We start from the raw sequence: 20,299 nt of genomic DNA, 5'->3' as shown, positions 1-20,299 counted from the left end.
TAATGGATGAAATAATTAAAATCGTGGACAGAGGTAAATATAAGATGGGAAATAAATAAATTACGATCTTTTGCTATGCATATAGTACCATACTAACAGCAGGAAATGACGACTACTTACAATTGGCAAAGAAGTTAAACATGGTCATTTTAGCCAAGAAAACAAAAACAATAATTATCAGGAACCGACCAGATGTATTGAAAAAGAAGTGAAGAAATTAGAACAGCATTTTTCTAGTAGTGCCTATCCATTTCGGACGTTTTGATCTCTAAAAAGATTTGTGGTTGTTGTGTTGAACCACGTACGTATTTTTTTTGCCTTCTAGAACAGCATACAAGATGGAAAAGGTAGGAGTGGATACTGAATAGGAAGAGATAATAAAAGAAGTATGTAAGCAGAATGACAAACGACAGAGTGGTCAAGATAGCAAGAGGCAAATCGCCGATGTGTAGAAGTAGAGGCCGACCACAAAAAGATGGGGGAACAATATAACATAAAGGCATAACAATTGTCTAATAAGAAGAAGAAGAAAAAGAAGATATTTTAACTCTGGGAAGAACGTTTTTGCTAAAATATGTGTATACCTACTTCTTAAAATTACTTATTTCATTTATTTGCCTAATTTCCCAAAAAAAATAATGCTTCGTAGAAAGATTATTCCTCTAATTTTATTGAGCACTTTTATTTGATAATATTGCTTTTTGTTACTATTAAAAACGTATTAAAATAATCTTTTTAAATAAATGTAACTTTCGAATAAAGCTTCTTTCGCCATCTATGAGGGAGAGTTTAAACTAAGCTACATTTTGTCTGTTCTTGTTACAGTTATGCCTAGAGAATACTGTTCCCGTCAAGTTGCGAATCAAACCGTAAAATGAGATTAGCGAGTAAGTAAACAAATCATTAGATTTTAAATCTTTACAGAACTGTATTTTTATGTATTATATAAAAAGTATCAAGATTGTCAATATATCTTAAAGCAATTACTATTTTTATTGGAAATAGGCCACAATTTTTAAAAATAAGTTTATTGACGTTTCAATTTCCACTTGAATGGAAATCAATCAAATCACAAAATACAAAACGTTAATAGATTAAACAATTTTTGTTTTTTGTTTTACTTTTTAAAAATCAGTTGCTGAGTTAGTAGTGTTCTAGCATAGCTGGTTCAACAAGATTTCTAATATTCCCAATCACTTTCTTTGCTAATATCCATTGCTTTAATACAAAACTGTGTTTATTGTAAGTTTCCTCCATATCACACATTTTTAATTATTCCTGTCAACAAAAGTGCGAAAATTGCGATCAGCTTCTCTATAAATATACATACATATCTAAACTAGAATCTATTCAAGTTTAATGAATATGTTGATCAAATAAAATCAATTAATGTAGACCTAACTTAATAGAAAGAAGAGGTTCAAAATGGTTTGGATACCTCTTGAGAATGCCTGACGAACGTTGGCCCCAAAAACTTCACAAATGGAAGCTCCCTGGAAGAGTAAAAAGAGGTAGAATTTGACTCTCATGGAATGAAGGAATTAGAAGAGCGATGAAATCGAAAGGTTTGGAGGAGGAGCATGCCTTAAACCGGCAGGATTGGCGGAGAAGAACGGGAATACTGCGATAGCCGTCTCCAAAATGTATTGTATTTACAAGTTGGATTAATGTCAAACGTCAATAAACTTATTTTAACATTCACTTGTGGCTTATTCCCAATAAAATAGTAATTACTTTAAAATTCCACAAGAAAATAGCTTCAGAACAATAGATAAGAGAAGGGAGTATTCCAAAAATGTCTTTACCCCACTTTCGGAGTACGGTACGTGAAACAGTCAAATGCACACAAGTAAGAGAGGGCGGTTTTAGTTGGTAGGCAGGATAATAGATACCTGAATCTTTGACACTGCTATCTTTAGTACTTTAAATTAAACTTAAACCCAAATTTTAAAAATTTTAGGGACTCAAAATGGAGGTAGCATAAAAAAATTAAATTTCAAATCCCCCCCTCTCAGACAAATTCTGGGTACGTCACTGGTTATGCAAGGAACACTATTGTTTATAAATACTAAAATAATTAACTAAAAACGCCTAAATAGGTTTTTAAAACTAAATAGGTTTTTTATAGATATATTACTTATAGAGTGTAAATTTTATGATATCGTACTTTCAAAATAAAAGTTGCAGTATCTACTATTCTGTATTTTAACTCTGTAAGTTTCAGCATAATGCTATTTATCGATGATAAATACTACCATTGCCTCAGATGGAGCCATCTCCCTATATTACAATTTGAAGGCGGCAGTTCAAGACATAATTCTTGTTTAACGAGATTTTCCATATGTTTAGGAAAAAATATTTAACGTTTTATTGCAAGTATTTTCCACTTTTACAGTTTTATATACGTTGTTATTAAAAAAATTTTCGGTTTCTTACCGGTAACTTTATTATAAGCCGAAACATACCTATTATTTTTTCCTATTGGGACAAAACTGTAAATTCAAAAAATTCATAAGTATTTCTTATAATTATATCTTAATGCTGTAAAAAAAATTAACAAAATCCTATGTTTGGTTTTCTTGCTTTATACTTGGCAAAAAGTAGTTTTTTTGAGTTTTTTTAGAAACGAAAACATGAAGTTTGCTTAGAAGTTGTCAAAATACTTCTAGTTATCACATATACCTTCTCAAATTTTTTCAAATTTTCTGAATTTTGAGTTTGTCTTTTGGGGGGTGCAGATCAACCTTAAGCAAACGTATTTTTAGTCCAAAAATAACGTCAATGTCATCTTTATTTTTCAATGTCAAATTAACAAAACTTCATAATCATCAATCATCCTAAATTCCTAGTAAAATCACCACTTCATCAAAAAAATCATGGTAGAACAAATAACTGATCCTAATATAAACCAGTAAGTATACTTTTCTTGATCATATTTGAAGTAGGAAATTAATAGAATACATAATATTACGGTGGTCAAAAGCAGTTCACTACGGTTCACTACTACAGTTAGTTAACTAAAAAAAAGAAAAAAATAAAGTAAGATCCTGCGTAGAAATAAACCAACAACGTAATTTTTCTATCATCGAGCCCACTGCAGGATAGGTCTAAGCGAAAAGAAGTAAGCGGCGGATGAACGCATGTATCAATAATCTGATAGAGTAACATGCAACTCTATCGTTGCTAACTTGTACTTTCTGGTTATCCATCATATTTTGTTTTAGATTTAGCTATGAAGATCTAACAGAAATCGCAGATTTTATTAAGTCCAAAATAGCTCCCATTTGTCCCAAGGTTGGTATAGTATGCGGATCTGGTTTAGGTAGGTTAAACTTTCATCTTTTATATATGTTCCCAAAGAATTGTTTCTCTTGGGAACTAGCTAGTTGAGTTGTATAAATTGGTGTATAAAGTGAACAGTTTAATTTATTTTTAACAAAACAGGAACTTGTTTGTATAGAACTTAATAGTAAAATGAAATTTAAGTAAAAAAAAAATATAATAAAAATAAAACAACAGTTGTTACTTTATCGAAAAGATAGTTGAATTCAATGGAAAAGCAGATGGTCCACAGGGGTCTAAATTTTGACTGTAACTTGTCCATCAATCTCAAAATTAGACAAAACCAGCTGTATTGAAAAGTGTGTCAACAAGTTGTCACCACATGAAAAATAAAAATACGGAATATCCTGTAAAAAGAAACTACCGGGTTTTCCGATAGGGTCTTCTAAGAGACTTTTAGGATTTGTATTTGTTTTTTAGTATTATCTAAGAAAATTCGCCATAGTTATGTACATTTTTTTACACAATTAGAAAAATGAGATTTTAGCGAAAAAAAAAAGCACACCAAGTTTTAAAATAAAGCAGATATTTTGGTAAAAATATTCGATGTAAATTAGGATGTTATTTTGGTACTAAATCAAAATAGAAGGAAAAAATAAATGAATCGCTTATTTTAGAAACAACCTAAGTCACATTCGGACAGTTTGTAAGAAATGAAAAAAACTTTTCTAGAGTTTATGGGAACATTTTCGCTAAAAGTAAAGTTTGACGTTAATAGATTACACCATATGTAAGAATTTATCAAAAACGGAAACATTCTAAATCGTTACCAAACTCTTTAAATAAGGATTTTTAAAATGGACCTTTCATTATCAAACAAAGATTTTATGAAATACTACATCAATGCAACTTTGATTAGATCCTTTACTCAGACGCATCTAAGACTGAAGGAATATATGGAACTATATGGAATATTACAAGCGGCGAAAACTCCACTCAACGATGATAAAATTATAGCAATCTGTACGGACTCTCTGTCTTCCATGCAGTCCAGAAGAAACGTATATTCTATCCACCCAATAGTTCAAGAAATCCAGAGTATATGTAATCGCCTTCAAACTAATGGAATTACAGTAACAATATTGTGGGTCTCATCACACGTTGGTATTCCAGGTAACGAAAAAGCCGATCAAGCAGCAAAACAAGCATGTTCTCTTAACGTAACAACATACATTTAAACATCATCAGATCTAAAAAGAACACTCAAACATAAAATAATGGACCTTTGGAATGATCATTGGAAAAGAAGCAATACCAAGTTAAGCGTTCTACAACCAAACATTTTCTACCACCAGCTCTCACCAATGAAAATAAAGGACAAATGTATCATTCAAAGATTGAGAATAGGGCACACACGCCTTACACATGGACACCTAATGAATTCCAGTAATCAGATTTTGTGCCAGTACTGCAACACCACGACTTCCGTAACACATGTACTTCTTGACTTTCAACACTACCTAGCGGCCAGAAGAAAATACAATCTTGGTAACAACATAAAAGACATACTTACTTAGACAGATGGATTAGTTTGTTTCAGTAATAAAATATCAGGTTTCAAAACGTAATTATTTATTACTAAACAATTATAATATCATACAGTTTATTTTTTGACTTTCTTGGATTTTTTCTTAGTTGCTGATGTTTGAATAATATTTTAGTAAAATGGTTTGAACGGTCCCTCCACCATTGAAGCAGTGTGGTCAATTTTTTTTTTGGTCTCTAGTACTGGAATTGGGTTTTTATACGCCTTTTAAGTTGGCATTTTAACTGTGACATTGCTTGTTTTTGGAATGGGAACATTGAAGGTACTCCATATCGCATATCGTCTTTAAAATTTATAATGATTTTTCTTTTAATTTCACAGATTGTGAATAGGTTTGGAGCACTTACGCAAACAATGATCTCCGTGTACTTATGGATGTCATAAACTCGGTCAAATTTTCTGAAGTTTCTTTGAATAACCCCAAAAACACGGTCACAGGGTAGAAATAAGTGACCTCGAAGTGGGAAAAATTGTTTGACCTAGGCCGTAGTCAGAAAACAGACGTAGTTCTTTTATATTTATTCCAATATATTTTTTATATACATATATATATTCAGGGATTCCAAAGTATTCATTGACTTCCATCGCTCAACCGTTTCCATCTCTCTCTGTTGTCCCATTCTCCATCGTTTAGACCTCTCTTACTCATGGCGTTGTCTACTTCGTTCCTCCATGATCTTCGGAGTCGTCCTCGTTTCCTACTTCGTATACAGATTGAACCAATTTAAAACGGAACATACAATTTAATATATGTCTGTTTGAACTGCATTTGAAATAGTGGACCAATATAAAACTTGGACAAAAATAAATCCATACCCGGTGATAGACATTGTATAAAATATCGTTCAACTATCTGTCTCCTTTAAAGGAAAGAGGAGCTTGCCTTATAGTCGGAGAGATAGAGCCGAAATTTTGAACTGATCAGTAATATGACATTTCTCTATTGGAATATATTCATTGTAACTGGGTTAAAACTTTGCCTTACAGGCGGACGCCCCTCGTGGTACAGGGGGTGGCTATACAGGGATGAAGTTGTCATTTTTTTCGGAAAAATTAACGATCGATAATATGGCTGAACATTTGCTCAGAGTAAGATCTTGGTATAACTAGACGAAATCCCAAAGGGCGGACGCGAGAGTGGATACATAAGGGGTGGCGGACAGGGGTGAAGTTGCAATTTTTTGGGGAAAAATTAATGATAAGTAATATGTCCGCCATTTTCATGGCTTATTATTTAGCCCCTAAAAACTCTAAATCCAAACGGGCGGACAGCAGGGTTGGTACAGAGAGCCATAAAACGGGGTCAAATGTACCACTTACCTGCGCATTTTAGGTCTCGGAAAGAATTTTCAATCTGATTTTATTATGATATTTTTATACCGATTGATTTGGAAATTTGTATGCTCACTTCTGTTACTATTCTGAAAAGCGACAAGTAGAGTTTTCCTCAAAATTTTTCAAAAAAATTTCCGTAAATGAAAATTTTCGTAATTTTTTGAGGTAAAATCTAATTTGTAGAATCCTTTCGATTTTCTGTCAGTTATACCATGATTTTTTTCCAAAAATTTTCAAACGATTTTTGCGATAAGAAAAAAAAATTTAGAAAAACTTCGTCATTTTTCTCACTCTCATTGATGTTTTCACATTCATCATCTTCGTCACTTTCACTTTCAATAATATCACATTCATTATCTGCTTCATTTTCAATCACTACTTCTCGAACTGATTCTGGCATCTGAGGTCCACTCTGGCGTCTAGAATTACTGATCTAAATGAACGCGCATCATTATTATTTTAATATTTTAAAATAATAATGATGCAAAATTAATGTCCAAATAGAATTTGTAAAATCATAATTAACTAATGAAAAAAAATTCAATCAATTTGAAAGTTAAAAAAAATATTGAAAATATCTACAAAGTAAATTTCAAAACTTAAAAAATTGATAATTCCACTATTAAATTGATTTTTATTAATAATTATTTGTAGAATGTTAAAGGAATTCTACAAATTGAATTTTACCTATTGATAAATAGAAATAATATATTTTGTATTTGATTATTAATGTAATACTAAATCAAATTTTTCTTATATCTGAACAATCATTATTTATGCAATATAAATTTAAAAACCTTTTTATTGTAATAAAAAATAAGTAAAATTACTATTTGTTATACCAAAAATATTTAATAGTTAACATTATAAAATTACTTTAATTTAATAAAATATTAAATATCAAACATTTATTCAATTAAAAATTAATTCGTAAAATATTTTATTTAAGAAAAAAATGTGATTTGTAAAGTAAATATGACTTTAGTTTGAAAAAAAAACATTATCATAATATCATTTTAAAACTACAAAATATTCTATAAAACATTCAGACGATGACGTAGAGGTTTATCAAATGTTTTAGAAAAGTTTTTCTAAATTTTTTTTCTTATCGGAAAAATCGTTTGAAAATTTTTGGAAAAAAATCATGGTATAACTTACAGAAAATTGAAAGGATTCTACAAATTAGATTTTACCTCAAAAAATTACGAAAATTTTCATTTACGGAAAATTTTGAGGAAAACTCTACTTGACGCTTCTCAGAATAGTAACATAAGTGAGCATACAAATTTTCAAATCAATAAGTATAAAAATATCATAATAAAATCAGTTTGAAAATTGTTACCGAGACCTAAAATGCGCAGGCAAGTGGTACATTTGACCCCGTTTTGTGGCTCTCTGTACCAACCCAGCTGTCCGTCCTTTTGGATTTAAAGGTTTTAGGGGCTAAATAATGAGCCATGGCGGACATATTACTTATCGTTAATTTCTCCCCAAAAAATTGCAACTTCACCCCTGTCCGCCACCCCTTATGTATCCACTCTCGCGTCCGCCCTTTGGGATTTCGTCTAGTTATACCAAGATCTTACTCTGGGCAAATTTTCAGCTATATTATCGATCGTTAATTTTTCCGAAAAAAATTTCAACTTCATCCCTGTATAGCCACCCCCTGTACCACGAGGGGCGTCCGCCTGTAAGGCAAAGTCTTAACCCAGTTACAATGAATATATTCCAATAGAGAAATGTCATATTATTGATCAGTTCAAAATTTCGGCTCTATCTCTTGGACTATAAGGAAGCGATAAGTGGTTTGACAGCATAATAACTGCTTGTTTAGTCTAGTTTTTTCAGTGATTCTAGGCAATCTATTTGGGTGGAGTTTTGACTTGTTCTTGAATGAGTTCCGAATCCAGCAGCCCGCTGAAGTATTGGATTTTTATAATATAATTATTTGACAACCTTTTGTTGGCCAACCACCTAGAGCGGAGTTGAGCCGAAATACATTGATTTCCTATGTTCCGTTTTAAATTCGTTCAATCTGTATATTTTTTAATATAATCTAATAGAAAGCTGCAGACTTTATTCGGGTTTATTCGTGCTTTTGCTTCGTGGTAAATATAAAGAACGGATTTTCGTGACTTAATATGGGCGATGTCAAAAACATTAACGGTAAACTGCGACAGATAAAATAGGTCTTGTACAAGAATTGCGGGAAGTTGAAGCTTCTGCATAAAATCGAAGGCGATTGCTTCTACATCATATCTTTGAATGCATTCCTCAACTTGATCATGTAGGGCAGTGTAAAATTTTTTATTTTGATGGTAGTTTACGACTTTTTGGCAACCGCTAGTTTTTTTGCTGTTTCACCAAGACTAGTGCTTTTAATTTTTAAATTAAGCTCCTCACAGACATTGCATGTGTCAATTTGTGGCCTATTAAAATGTAGATTAAAATTTTCAAGAAAAAATTTATTGTATTAATTGTATTTTACTGTACTTTCAGGATACTTTTTAATAAATAATTCGTAAATTATTTTTATATTAAGTTTCGCATCTTAGTACTTAAATTCATTACCAGAATAATGAGACTCTTTGACTGGAAATGTAGTTATGAGGCTACGAATAAGTTTCCTAGCTCATCAATAATGTTCCCTTTTATATTTTTCCCTTTTACCTGTAGGTATCACACCAAATACCACAAGTCTTTTAATTCTCTTCAGCCTTTCTCTTCTAATGGCGTGAATACTTGAAAAAGCACCTTCGCATATCTTTTTTTCCTTTCTTCATTACGTTTTCTTCTTCTAGACATCTCCATTACTTCTATTAATCCTTGTAGATACATAACCTGTTCGTTTTTTGTTGTCATACCGTAAAAGTTACCAAAAATAATGTTCCTTTGATATTCGTTCTTTTATGCCTCCAAAAGAACAAGGTTTGTGGCGCAGGTGTTACAATTTTGAGTTGTATAGAAGATTTGGAGAACCTGACGTTGTAAAATTCATTAAGGTAGCACGCCTCAGATGGATAGGTCATATAATCAGACGAGAGGAAGATGCCATAGTCAGAAAAGTTTTTGACCGAAAAGGGTCGATCGGACAACGAAGAAGAGGAAGACCGAGACTTAGGTACCAAGACAACCTAGAAAATTATTTGCAGTCTATCGGAATTAGAGCATGGAGAAGAGTTGCCAGAGACAGGGGCGAATGGAGGATTGTTCTGAAGAAGGCTTTGGCTCATAAAGAGCTGTAACGCCACTGATGATGATGATGATGATGATGATATTCGTTCACTTTTTCAAAACATTTAAGTAGACACCTAAAAAATGTATTTTACAAACATAAAAATATTATTGTCTTACTTGCACTGAGGTTGTATTTGCTTTGCTTTCATGGCCTTATTTTTGTAGCTAATATATTTTTGCCATTTACCCTACAGTTTTTAATAACATTACGCGAATATTCATCCGATTTTCTAGTTCCCTTACGCCTTTTAGTAGCAGGCTCTCCATCCTTAGCGTTTTCAGCACTGGTTGTTGGTTGATCGTTGTTCATAATAATATTAAAATATGAACGTTTTTCTTCCAATATATAGACAACTTTTTGTCAGCAGCAATAAGAACAAACAATAGAAACACTGTGAATTTTATCGGTTATGGTAAACGTCGATATGCAAACTGACAATTTATTGCAGAAACAATCTTAGCTATGCTTACGGGACTTAGGTGTATCCTGCATTCAATTGTGTGTAGCCCACAGAAATACATGTTGGTGTTATAATATTAAAATCGCCAAAATGTGACTTCGTTTGTTTCTGAAAAAAGCGATTCAAATATATTAAATAAAAAATGTTAGTCTATTTGGAACATAAAAATGGAAATTATTAAATTTTGCCAGACTATACTCATTGTGTATTTATTCATCATCATCATCATCATCTTGGTGCTACAGCCCTTAGAGGGCCTCGACCTTCTCAAGCTTTCTACGCCATTCTATTCTGTCCCTCGCTTGCATTTTCCAGTTGCCGACTCCGATCTTCTCGGCATCTTGTGTTACCCCGTCCATCCACCTTAGCTTTGGTCTACCCCGTCTTCTCATTTCTACGGGTTGCGCTGTTAGAATCTTTTTTATCATGTTTGACTCAGGGGCCCGGGCTACATATCCTGCAGGCGGTTTCGCTTAATTATAGTGGTAATATCTTTACCACCAAACGTATGCTTGTAGATATTCTGCAGTTCAAAGTTATATCTACGCCTCTATACTCCGTTCTCACAGACCGCTCCGAATATCCTGCGTAGCACCTTTCTTTCAAAAACGGATAGAGCGGATTCATCTGTTTTCGTTAGCGTCCATGCCTCTGATCCATATGTGAGAACGGGGACTATCAGTGTTCTATACAGCCTTATACGAGTTTTTTGAGACAGACGTTTGTTAGCTAAGTACTTTGATAGACCATGATAACACCTGTTTGCAATTTGTATTTATTTATTACAATTAAGGTGGTATGGGCATGTTCAACGGATGCCAGCATCAAGACTCCCCAAAAAAGTAATAGAATGGCAACCGATAGGTCGACGGAAAAGAGGAAGACCCAGATTAGAATGGCAACACGGCGTAAACAAGTCCATGAGCGAAAGAAATTTAACAACAAACGACTGCGAAGATAGGAAGAGATGGTGTTTAGGTATCGGACAACGTCGAAAGACGTTCTAAACCGATGTATATATATATATATATATATATATATATATATATATATATATATATATATATATATATATGTATATATATATATATATATATATATATTTATTTATTAACTAATGAAAATATCATAGTAGACGTGTGTGTGATATTCTCAGTTTTCATTGTTTAAAACTCAGGCATTTTTAACGTCTCTGTAAAAACAAAATAGCCGAAAGTAATTTGTCTCTTATCTCATAAAAAACTGACGGTAGTTTTTCTTAAATAGTTTTTTGTGGAATAATCTTCAGTTTATTTTTTAGTTACTGGTTTCTTACTTTTATTTTGAAATTGTAAGTTTAATAATTTTTATTTTTAGGTCCTTTGGCAGATACTCTAACCGATCCTATTACACTTCCCTACGAAGAAATCCCTAAATTTCCAGTCAGTACAGTACAAGGACATGGTGGCTGTTTGGTGGTTGGCAAATTATCCACTGTTCCTGTGGTATGTTTAAAGGGACGATTCCATGCTTACGAAGGCTACCCCTTATGGAAGTGCGCCATGCCTATTAGAATAATGAAATTACTGGGATGCTCACATTTGATCTTAACAAATGCTGCTGGAGGTGACTGTAACTTGATTTAATATATGACTTATCAGGTTTTTTAGCAGTTTATCTATAAATGCTTCTTAGAATTCATCCTTCTCCGAGCAAGTCCTTTTTTATTCGTCCCGTTGTGGAAAAAGAGGTGTCTCAAATAATAAAGTCTCTTAGTAATTCTTTCACGAAATTAATAGCAAAATTTTAAAAGAAACTTACCAAATAGTTTTAACACCTTTAACTCATCTTATTTATTTAATTGTATCAACCGGAGTATTTCCAAAAGTACTAAAATACTCAAAAGTACTACCTACCTGCAAAAAAAGTGATTATTTAAAATCAGACAATTACAGACCCATAAGCATCGTTTCTACTTTTGGGAAAGTGATTGAAAAGGTGATTAAACAACAATTTCATTCTTATTTTGAATCAAATAATTACTTTATCAATTCAAAATATGAATTCAGAAGAGCTCGTTCTACTACAAACGCGGTATTTAATGTTGTGAAAGAGGTGATTGAGGGGCTTGAACGCGGCAATCGCATAGCAATTTCTCTTTGCGGAGGCTTTTCATTGCGTTTTCACATATTTTTCTCCACAAATTAAATTACTATGGAATTAGAGGTATCCCTCTTAAGCTTATAACTTCTTATCTCTGTGGCAGACACCAAGCGGTAGTGTATAAAGGTCATCTCTCCGATTTTCCATTCATGAAAAGAATGATGATTTAAAAATGTCTCCTGAGAAAGTTTATAGTAAATCTAGCTCATGGAGAAGAATTTGATTATATCTGCAGGTAGTTTACACAATGATTTAAATAACAAAAAGACTTTTAAACTATTGGGAATAACCATAGATAATCGACTGAACTGGTCGGCTCATATCTCACAACTTAAGAAAAATCTATCAAGTTCATTATTTGTTATTCATTATTGTTAGGTGTATGTTTTATGTACCTGGTAATAAGATAAAAAGATTTAATTAATTTTTAGGTATAAATCAAGATTATAGAATTGGCCATATAATGTTGTTGAAAGACCACGTCAACTTCTTGGGACTTGGCGGTAATAATCCATTGCGAGGACCAAATGAAGAACGATTTGGAACTAGATTTCCGCCAGTAAACAAATCTTATGATAAAGATCTCCGTAATGAAGCACTAAAAATAGCAAAAGATCTTGGAATTGAACAAATTGTACATCAAGGAGTATACGCATGTGTTGGGGGACCAAATTACGAAACAGTAAGTTTCAGTCTTCGTCATAGTTTTTGTCACACGATCAGTCACAATACACATAAATATTCTGTATAAGCTACGATTTAAAATTAAAGAGTTTATTTCTTTAAACATACAACCTTTGAAAAGCAATAAAGGATACAGTTGAAACCCTTATAATTTTGGTGTTTTTAACAGGTTAAGTGCCACCATATTGAAAATTTTAATGTCTTTATTGGCCGATCGCTTTTTTTAGGTATTTTCATTACTTTTTTTAACTTTTAAATTAAAATCTAACACTCTAAAATGCAAATTTTAGTAACAATTTTATTTTTTAAAGTGTGAATCCACTTGGAGTTTCGCGGGTACCATCAAGATTTTTATCACGAAATGCCTATGAGAATCCAACGTGGCATCACGCCTTGATTTGTCTAGGGTAGACCGAGGACAATTGAAACAGGGTACAATTGAAACAGCCGCCATATTGGTAGTATTCCGAGATTAAATCCGCGCGCGCTTGTAGCAAACACAGCGCCTCTAGGAGCCCGGTGTCTCTATCAGTCAGCCATTGATTGTCGTTTGCATTACATGCGTACATTCTCGTTAGCGTGATTTACCGCTACCGAAGTAAACTTTTGCACTGAACAACAAAAGGTGACGCAACATATCGGAACGTAAGTATGCAGCTTCGACTATTTTTGTAGTTAAATTGGCATTTCTTTTTTAGGGAGGCCAGTTTAAATTATTACTATTATTGTCCTAGAGTGAAAAGATATTTAAGTGTTTACGAAAAAATTTCTCGTGGGGACGATTGAAACATGTTTCAATTGTCCACAGAGTAGTCTTTTATGTTATTTATTATTGTACGTTGTAGTAGAGTATCCAGTGGTTAACACTTTAGGGGCGTTATTAATACCCCCTCAAATTCATGTGAGATAACGTAGATTAAATTGTAGAAAAAATTTGTAAAAATTGTCAACGTAGTTTGTGCACGAGCCCTATTAACTGTTTGGTTTGTTTTAGGATGCCACGAGTACGAGTGAGAAAAACGAAAAGGGGTTTAAAACCCGTTTTGGTTTATGAAGAAGCCTATAAAGAGGTTACTGAAAATAACACGTCCATAAGATCAGCTGCAGCTAAATTTGATCTACACTACGTGTCATTAAGTAGATTTATTAAAAAAAAACAAAAAAGCAATTGAGCAAGGATTCGTTACTTCAGTCACAATGGGTTATCATTGCGTGAGACGAGTATTTGACATAGACCAGGAAAAAAACATTGCTGGATACATAATCAAAGCGGCACATATTTTACGGGTTACCGCCTAAAGAAATTCGGAAATTGGCCTTTCAATTGGCCGTGAAATATTCTTTGAACATGCCTGATACCTGGAGACAACATGCTATGGCAGGAGAAGATTGGTTCTCTGGATTTATGAAACGCAATCCAGAACTTTCAATCCGCTGCGCTCAAGCCACAAGTCTTTCCAGAGCAACCAGTTTCAATGTAACGAACGTAAAACTTTTTTATGATAACCTGGCTAATATAATGGATAAGTACAAATTTGAACCAAAAGATATATATAATATTGATGAAACGGGGGTAACGACGGTTCAAAAACCTAGTAAAGTTGTTGCCGAAAAGGGGACAAGACAGGTGGGAGCACTTACATCCGGAGAGAGGGGAACATTGGTGACCATAGCTTTAGCCGTCAATGCTATCGGTAACAGTATACTGCCCATTTTTATTTTTCCACGAAAAAGATACAAGGATCACTTAGTCCGTGACGGTCCAGTGGGATGTATTGGAGCGGGAAACGCGAGCGGGTGGATGCAAGAGGAAGAGTTCTTGGTATACCTTAATCATTTTCAAAAGCATACTAACGCTTCAACCGAAAATACAGTATTGCTTTTACTTGATAACCACCAGTCGCACATTAGTATACGCTGCTTGGATTTCTGTAAAACAAATGGCATTGTCGTCTTGTCATTTCCCCCGCACTGTTCGCATAAGTTGCAACTTCTGGATCGTTCTATCTACTGTCCCTTCAAAAAGTCTTTCAATTCAAGTTGCGATTCTTGGATGAGAAATAATCCAGGAAAAACGATGACAATTTACGACATACCCAGCATAGCTAAATTATCTCTACCGTTGGCCCTCACGCAATCAAATATTATGGTTGGATCTGCTTGCACAGGCATATATCCCTTTAACAGAGACATATTTACGGAACTAGATTTTGCACCTTCATATGTCACGGAGAGACTAGCTCTTAATAACACGACACCATATACCAGTGCCGTTCTTGAAGAAGCACCTAGTGAAGATCCTCTACATACTAAGAGAGCTGATATCTTGCCAACATCACCACAAAATCACACACCGCCAGCGTCTCCAAGCACTTGCATTGCTCAAGCATCGCAGGTTGTATTTTCACCAGAAGCAGTTAGACCGTTGCCAAAAGCGCTCCCTAGAAAAACAATTGGCAAACGAAAAGTGAGGAAGTCTGCAGTTTATACAGATACGCCGGAGAAAAATGCTATCCAAGAGGAATATGACGCAAAAAAGAAAAAACAGGTTAAGAAAAAAGTGACTGAAAAACAATGCCAGAACAATCAGCAACAGAGTGATAGCGACGAAGAGGATGATTGCTATTGTCTGGTTTGCTTGGAAGCATATCGTAGTAGTCGCCCTGGAGAAAAATGGGTGCAGTGCACTGAGTGTCGTCATTGGTCCCATGAAAAGTGTACTCGCCAAGAAGAACTATAAGTATGCCACAATTGCCTTTCAGAATAAAAAATATTTTATATTGTATGTTTTTTACTAGAATAAACACTATTTTTCTATGTCTTAGTTCTGTTTCAATTGTCCCAGGTATCTGTTTCATTCGTCCCTGCCACGGGGACAATTGAAACAACTTGACATGTTCAAGTTTTTATTTAATATCTTATTAATGACATTATAAATACAAAACATAATGATATATATGGAAACACAATAGGATACGCTTTTTATAACTAATTTCGTAATTTAGAAATTTGCGATAGATGCGGAGAAAAAAAAATTAAAATGCAGAAATGTTTCAATTGTCCCCGGTCTACCATATTCCTGTTGATAACGTGTCGCCAAATCTAACAAGCGAAGGCGCCGTCGCCGAGGCTTGCATTTTTCTTGTCAGTACTTAGATTGGAGCGGTACAATGCAGACGTACAAGCAACAAAAACTTGAAAAATATTGGCAAGAAATTCTGTCAGATGAAGAATCGGGTGAGTTTGGCGACACGTATATTTTACATGGGTACCAACCAACTGATTCTAGTGACAGTGAAAATGAATCGAGTATTCTGGAACATTGTCAGAAAATAAATCAGAAAAAAAGCTCACGTATTACCGCGTGGCAGAATACTGATGTCGTCGAAATAAAACGATTCCTGGGTATAATTGGGATGGAATTATGTTATTTTCAGGTCAAAGAATAATCTTTATGTGAATAATATTAAAAAAATAATGTCAAGGAATCGCTTCCAGTTATTGTGGAAAACGCTACATTTCAACGATAATTGAGTAACAACAGATGACCGTTTGCAGAAGATTGTTCCCTTGGTTAACAGACTAAAGGATAAATTCAAGGCTGTCATCGTTCCAAATGAAGACGTGTGCATTGACGAAACTTTAGAGCCTTTTTAAGGGTTACTAAATTTCAAACAGTATATTGCCAACAAGAGGCATAACTTTGGGATATAATTATTCAATCTTTCTCTGGAAAGTCGTTATACCTACGATTTTAACGTATATTGTGAAAAAGAACATGCTGAAGGTACTATACCAACAAATGTAGTGATGAAACTTATATATACACTGCTTGACAAAGGACGAACACTTGCGATTGATAACTACTACAGTTTTGTCACACTTGCACATGAACTCCTACACCGAAAAACTTATATAATTGACGTGCAAACCGCAAATATAATCCCAAAAACGTCATTTCCATAAAATTAAAAGTAGGCGAACATGTACAAAGTACAGAACAAAGTAATTCGGGCATCGGTTTTCAGAAGTGGAGGGAGAAGCGAATAAGCTGATAATTAGTATCAAATTCGCTGACGAAATGGTGACAATTCAAAAGGCACGCGATGCTGTTCTAAAGCCAAAGAATGTCATCGAATATAATAAATATAGCAGCTTTATTGATATTTCAGATCAAGTGAAAAGCTATAATTCGCCATTACGTAAATGAATAAAATGGTACAGAAAATTTTCGATGCAGTTCTTGACTGGAACGGCACTTATAAATGCCTATGTTGCTCATCAAAGCATTGCCAATGGAAGCATGACGATTACCAAATTCAAAGGACCTATTAGAAGATTTTATTGTCACACCAGTCATTATGGAAAATAGTCACAAACTCAACGATGTTGGTCGTGCAGGCAGAAGACGATGTACAACGTGTTACACAAAAATGGTAGAAGAGGAAGGAGGGCAAGTAGCACAGAAGAAAGAAACCACCGCCTCATTGACATGTGATGGCTGTAAAAAATTCTATTGCCTTGGCTGTTTTTTTTCATAATTTTTTTAACTTTAACAATTGAAGTTCATAAATGTCATCAAAAAATGTCTGTCCTGAAGCCTAAAGCTCATAGGTTAAGGCCTAAAGCGTATGTTGATTCGCATTGCGCTTAACGTGTAAATTACTAAGAAAAACTAATACATTCATACAAATAAATTTGTTTATTTTAAGTTTTAAAGTATGTATAATTTTTATGTTTGCTCATTGACTCTCGATAGCTGACTACCATTCACAAATTTTCTACTTTGTCATCAAAAACCGGCTGACGATTCTAACAATAGATTTCTTAGCAATAATATTTGGAAATATGGCTTTTTTTTTAAACAATCCTAATATTAACTAATTACAATTATTTTAAACAAAACTTTACCTTAAATATGTATATACAATATTCTTAACTACTCTGAAAGACCTGGTAAACAATATTTCTCCATTCACTTCTATTTTGTGCTTTTCTTTTCCAATCTCTCACCTTCACATGTTTAAGGTTTTCCTTCACTTTACTAATCCACCTCGTTCTGGGTCTACCTCTTTTTTGGGGCCGATTAATTTTCTGGTTATTACTAGTTTAGGCATTCTGTTTGTTGCCATTCTTTCCACATGTCCCAACCATCTGATTCTTTGTACCTTGACGAACTTGGTAATGGTAGGTTCTTTGTATAAAGCCATTAATTCATTGTTGGTTCTTCTCTCTCAACCATTTTCTGTCTACCGTTCTCCGAATATGAGTCTTAATATTTTCCTTTCCCATCTTTCCAGAGTATCTTCTTCCTTCTTATTTAATGTCCATGTCTCACCGGCATATGTTACTATGGGTCGAATTACTGTTTTATATATTTACAGCATAACTAATAAACCAAGTATAAAACTTATACTCAGAATAAATTAGGTATAGGCAAAATCACTAACAATAAACATGGAATAACTTAGATATAAGTTATACTTGGTATAAGAATTTATTTCAAGATTATACCGACCCACACCCTTGTTTAAGTCTAGTATAACCGTGGTATAACCTATTTTATGAATGTCAAAGTCATCAGTGACAAGAATATATTATTTTTGGTATTGTTTTGAGAGTAGCTATGTATATAATAAACAAATGTGTTTAAGAGGTGTTGCGGCTGTCGAGGAAGTTGATAATTTAATTAACATGGAAAATACACGAAAAAGAAGAACTTTCAAAGAAAGAATAAATCCATTTTCAAAATACACTGGCAATTTTTGCAATTTTTTGCAATTTTAAAATACTCAAACTCAACATATAAGATAACAAATAAAGGAAAAGATATATTTAATGTCAGTTGTCAGTTTCAAAGAAAAATCAAAATTGACATATTTCACTCAATATGTCGTTGTTCTATGTATTTGTGCAAAAGATTGCGACATTGCCAAACTATTATTTCGGAACAATGTGGGAATAATTCCTTAATAAACTACCTAATTTTTTATTCCCTTTTGCTATTCTGGCTTCGAGCTCCCATTTCTCTTTTCCATTTTCATCGAAAACTACACCCAGGTATTCAAATTTGTCCACCCTTTTAAAACTATAGCTTTTACCACTTACAGATCTCACACTAAATTTTTCTTTTTTCCCTTCCGTCTCTCCCATGATCATATATTTGGTTTTACAAAAAAGTTTACATCTTTTATATACATATTGTGATTTATTCATTTTCTCGTAGGTAGCGGAACTTCGACTTATGCAAACATGTGGAATTGACGCTGTGGGAATGTCTACAGTACACGAAGTGATAGTGGCCAAACACTGTGAGTTAACAGTCTTTGCTTTTAGCCTCATCACCAACGAGGCTATCCTAGAATGGGATTCCGATAAGGTCCCTAATCATTTAGAAGTTCTTGAAGCTTCTAAACGGATGGAAAGTGTGCTGCAAGAGTTTGTAAGAAGAATAGTGGAGCATATCGCCACTCTTACCTGTGTATGTAAAAAGGGATGAAATGGAGAATATCTTTAAACCAAAATGATCTTTTATCTTGATTTTTATCAGTAACAGTTTTTTGTTCTATCATGATTGGAATCATTTATTTATTTATATAGGTAACTTATACGAAATAGTTTTATTTCTAGGGATTTAAATAAAAAAAACCTTTTACACAGTTCGATATTTTTGTGGCTGCAAGTAAAAAGGGTGGATGTCCATTTTTCTGTATTTCAGGTTAATATAATTTCTGTAGTAAGGACATGAGATATTTTCATTTAAAAAAAGTCATAAGTTCAAATCTTTTACAGTTTTAACTTTTGCAAAACAAAAAATCGTAAATAAATACTTTAATTTACATAAAAAATAATACAGTTGAGTCCATGGTTTTTACCCTTGTGTCATTACTACCAGGCTAGATAAAACACACATAATTGGTACAGTATAAATCCCTATAGGCGAGCGGTTTACCCCTATAAGCAGAGCATCAACCGACTAAAATCCTTTTTGCATTTCTAATGCACCAATCCTTTTTTATTCGATTCTATATATTTTTCCAAGATAAAATGTATTTTTTTTTTAAATTTTACAAGTGGGCCGGCAATTGTTATTAACAAATAACTTATACAAAAAAGCAATTTCACTAAATTGCTTCGGAATTAATTTTTTTAGGTGTATCTCATCATAATAAACACTTTTTCTCTCTTGATAATTTTTCGAAAAATGCTTCCTTTTCGAGTTATTTGCATTTTTTTGTTGAAAAAATGCCTTAATTAGTGATTTTTGGGATTTTTTTTCTAAAAAACTACTAAATGAATTGCAATTCTACAAATAGCTTTATAATCTTTAAACCTTCGAGTACAAGTTAGAATATTTTGACAAAGATAAATGGTTTCTATCTCGCTAAAAACATGGACCCAAATATTTCGAATATGCCTTTCGAGAGTATCCCGCTAAGCGTGTACAGCGGTTGAGGTGCTGTAGGCGCTAAAAAAAATGCATCTAATAAAAAATTACCACCTTCGAAACCAGCATTATTACAACATTACTTAAGAGCAAAGTGGCAAATAA

General features: G+C 33.3%; 1 protein-coding gene across 1 annotated transcript; it reads left to right on the top strand.

The window, feature by feature from the left end:
* The first annotated feature begins 2,770 nt into the window (after positions 1 to 2,770).
* Positions 2,771 to 19,382, top strand: LOC140437604 (purine nucleoside phosphorylase-like). The gene is made up of 5 exons (XM_072527216.1): positions 2,771 to 2,911; positions 3,225 to 3,322; positions 11,278 to 11,526; positions 12,495 to 12,745; positions 18,974 to 19,382. Exons 1-5 carry the CDS (start codon positions 2,877 to 2,879, stop codon positions 19,244 to 19,246), a joined length of 906 nt encoding a protein of 301 aa, XP_072383317.1. The 5' UTR covers positions 2,771 to 2,876; the 3' UTR covers positions 19,247 to 19,382.
* The last annotated feature ends 917 nt before the right edge of the window (positions 19,383 to 20,299 follow it).

This window comes from Diabrotica undecimpunctata, chromosome 1 (genome assembly GCF_040954645.1).
Source record: "Diabrotica undecimpunctata isolate CICGRU chromosome 1, icDiaUnde3, whole genome shotgun sequence".
NCBI classification, from domain to species: domain Eukaryota; kingdom Metazoa; phylum Arthropoda; class Insecta; order Coleoptera; family Chrysomelidae; genus Diabrotica; species Diabrotica undecimpunctata.
The sequence above is the reverse complement of the archived record's forward strand: the minus strand, read 5'-3'. Positions and strand labels throughout refer to the sequence as shown.

Excerpts from the sequence above, each read along its gene's own strand:
- LOC140437604 (XM_072527216.1), top strand. The coding sequence starts at position 2,877 with ATGGTAGAACAAATAACTGATCCTAATATAAACCA. Across the intron at positions 2,912-3,224 it reads ACTGATCCTAATATAAACCA|ATTTAGCTATGAAGATCTAA; the intron begins GTAAGTATACTT and ends ATTTTGTTTTAG. Across the intron at positions 11,527-12,494 it reads CTTAACAAATGCTGCTGGAG|GTATAAATCAAGATTATAGA; the intron begins GTGACTGTAACT and ends ATTAATTTTTAG.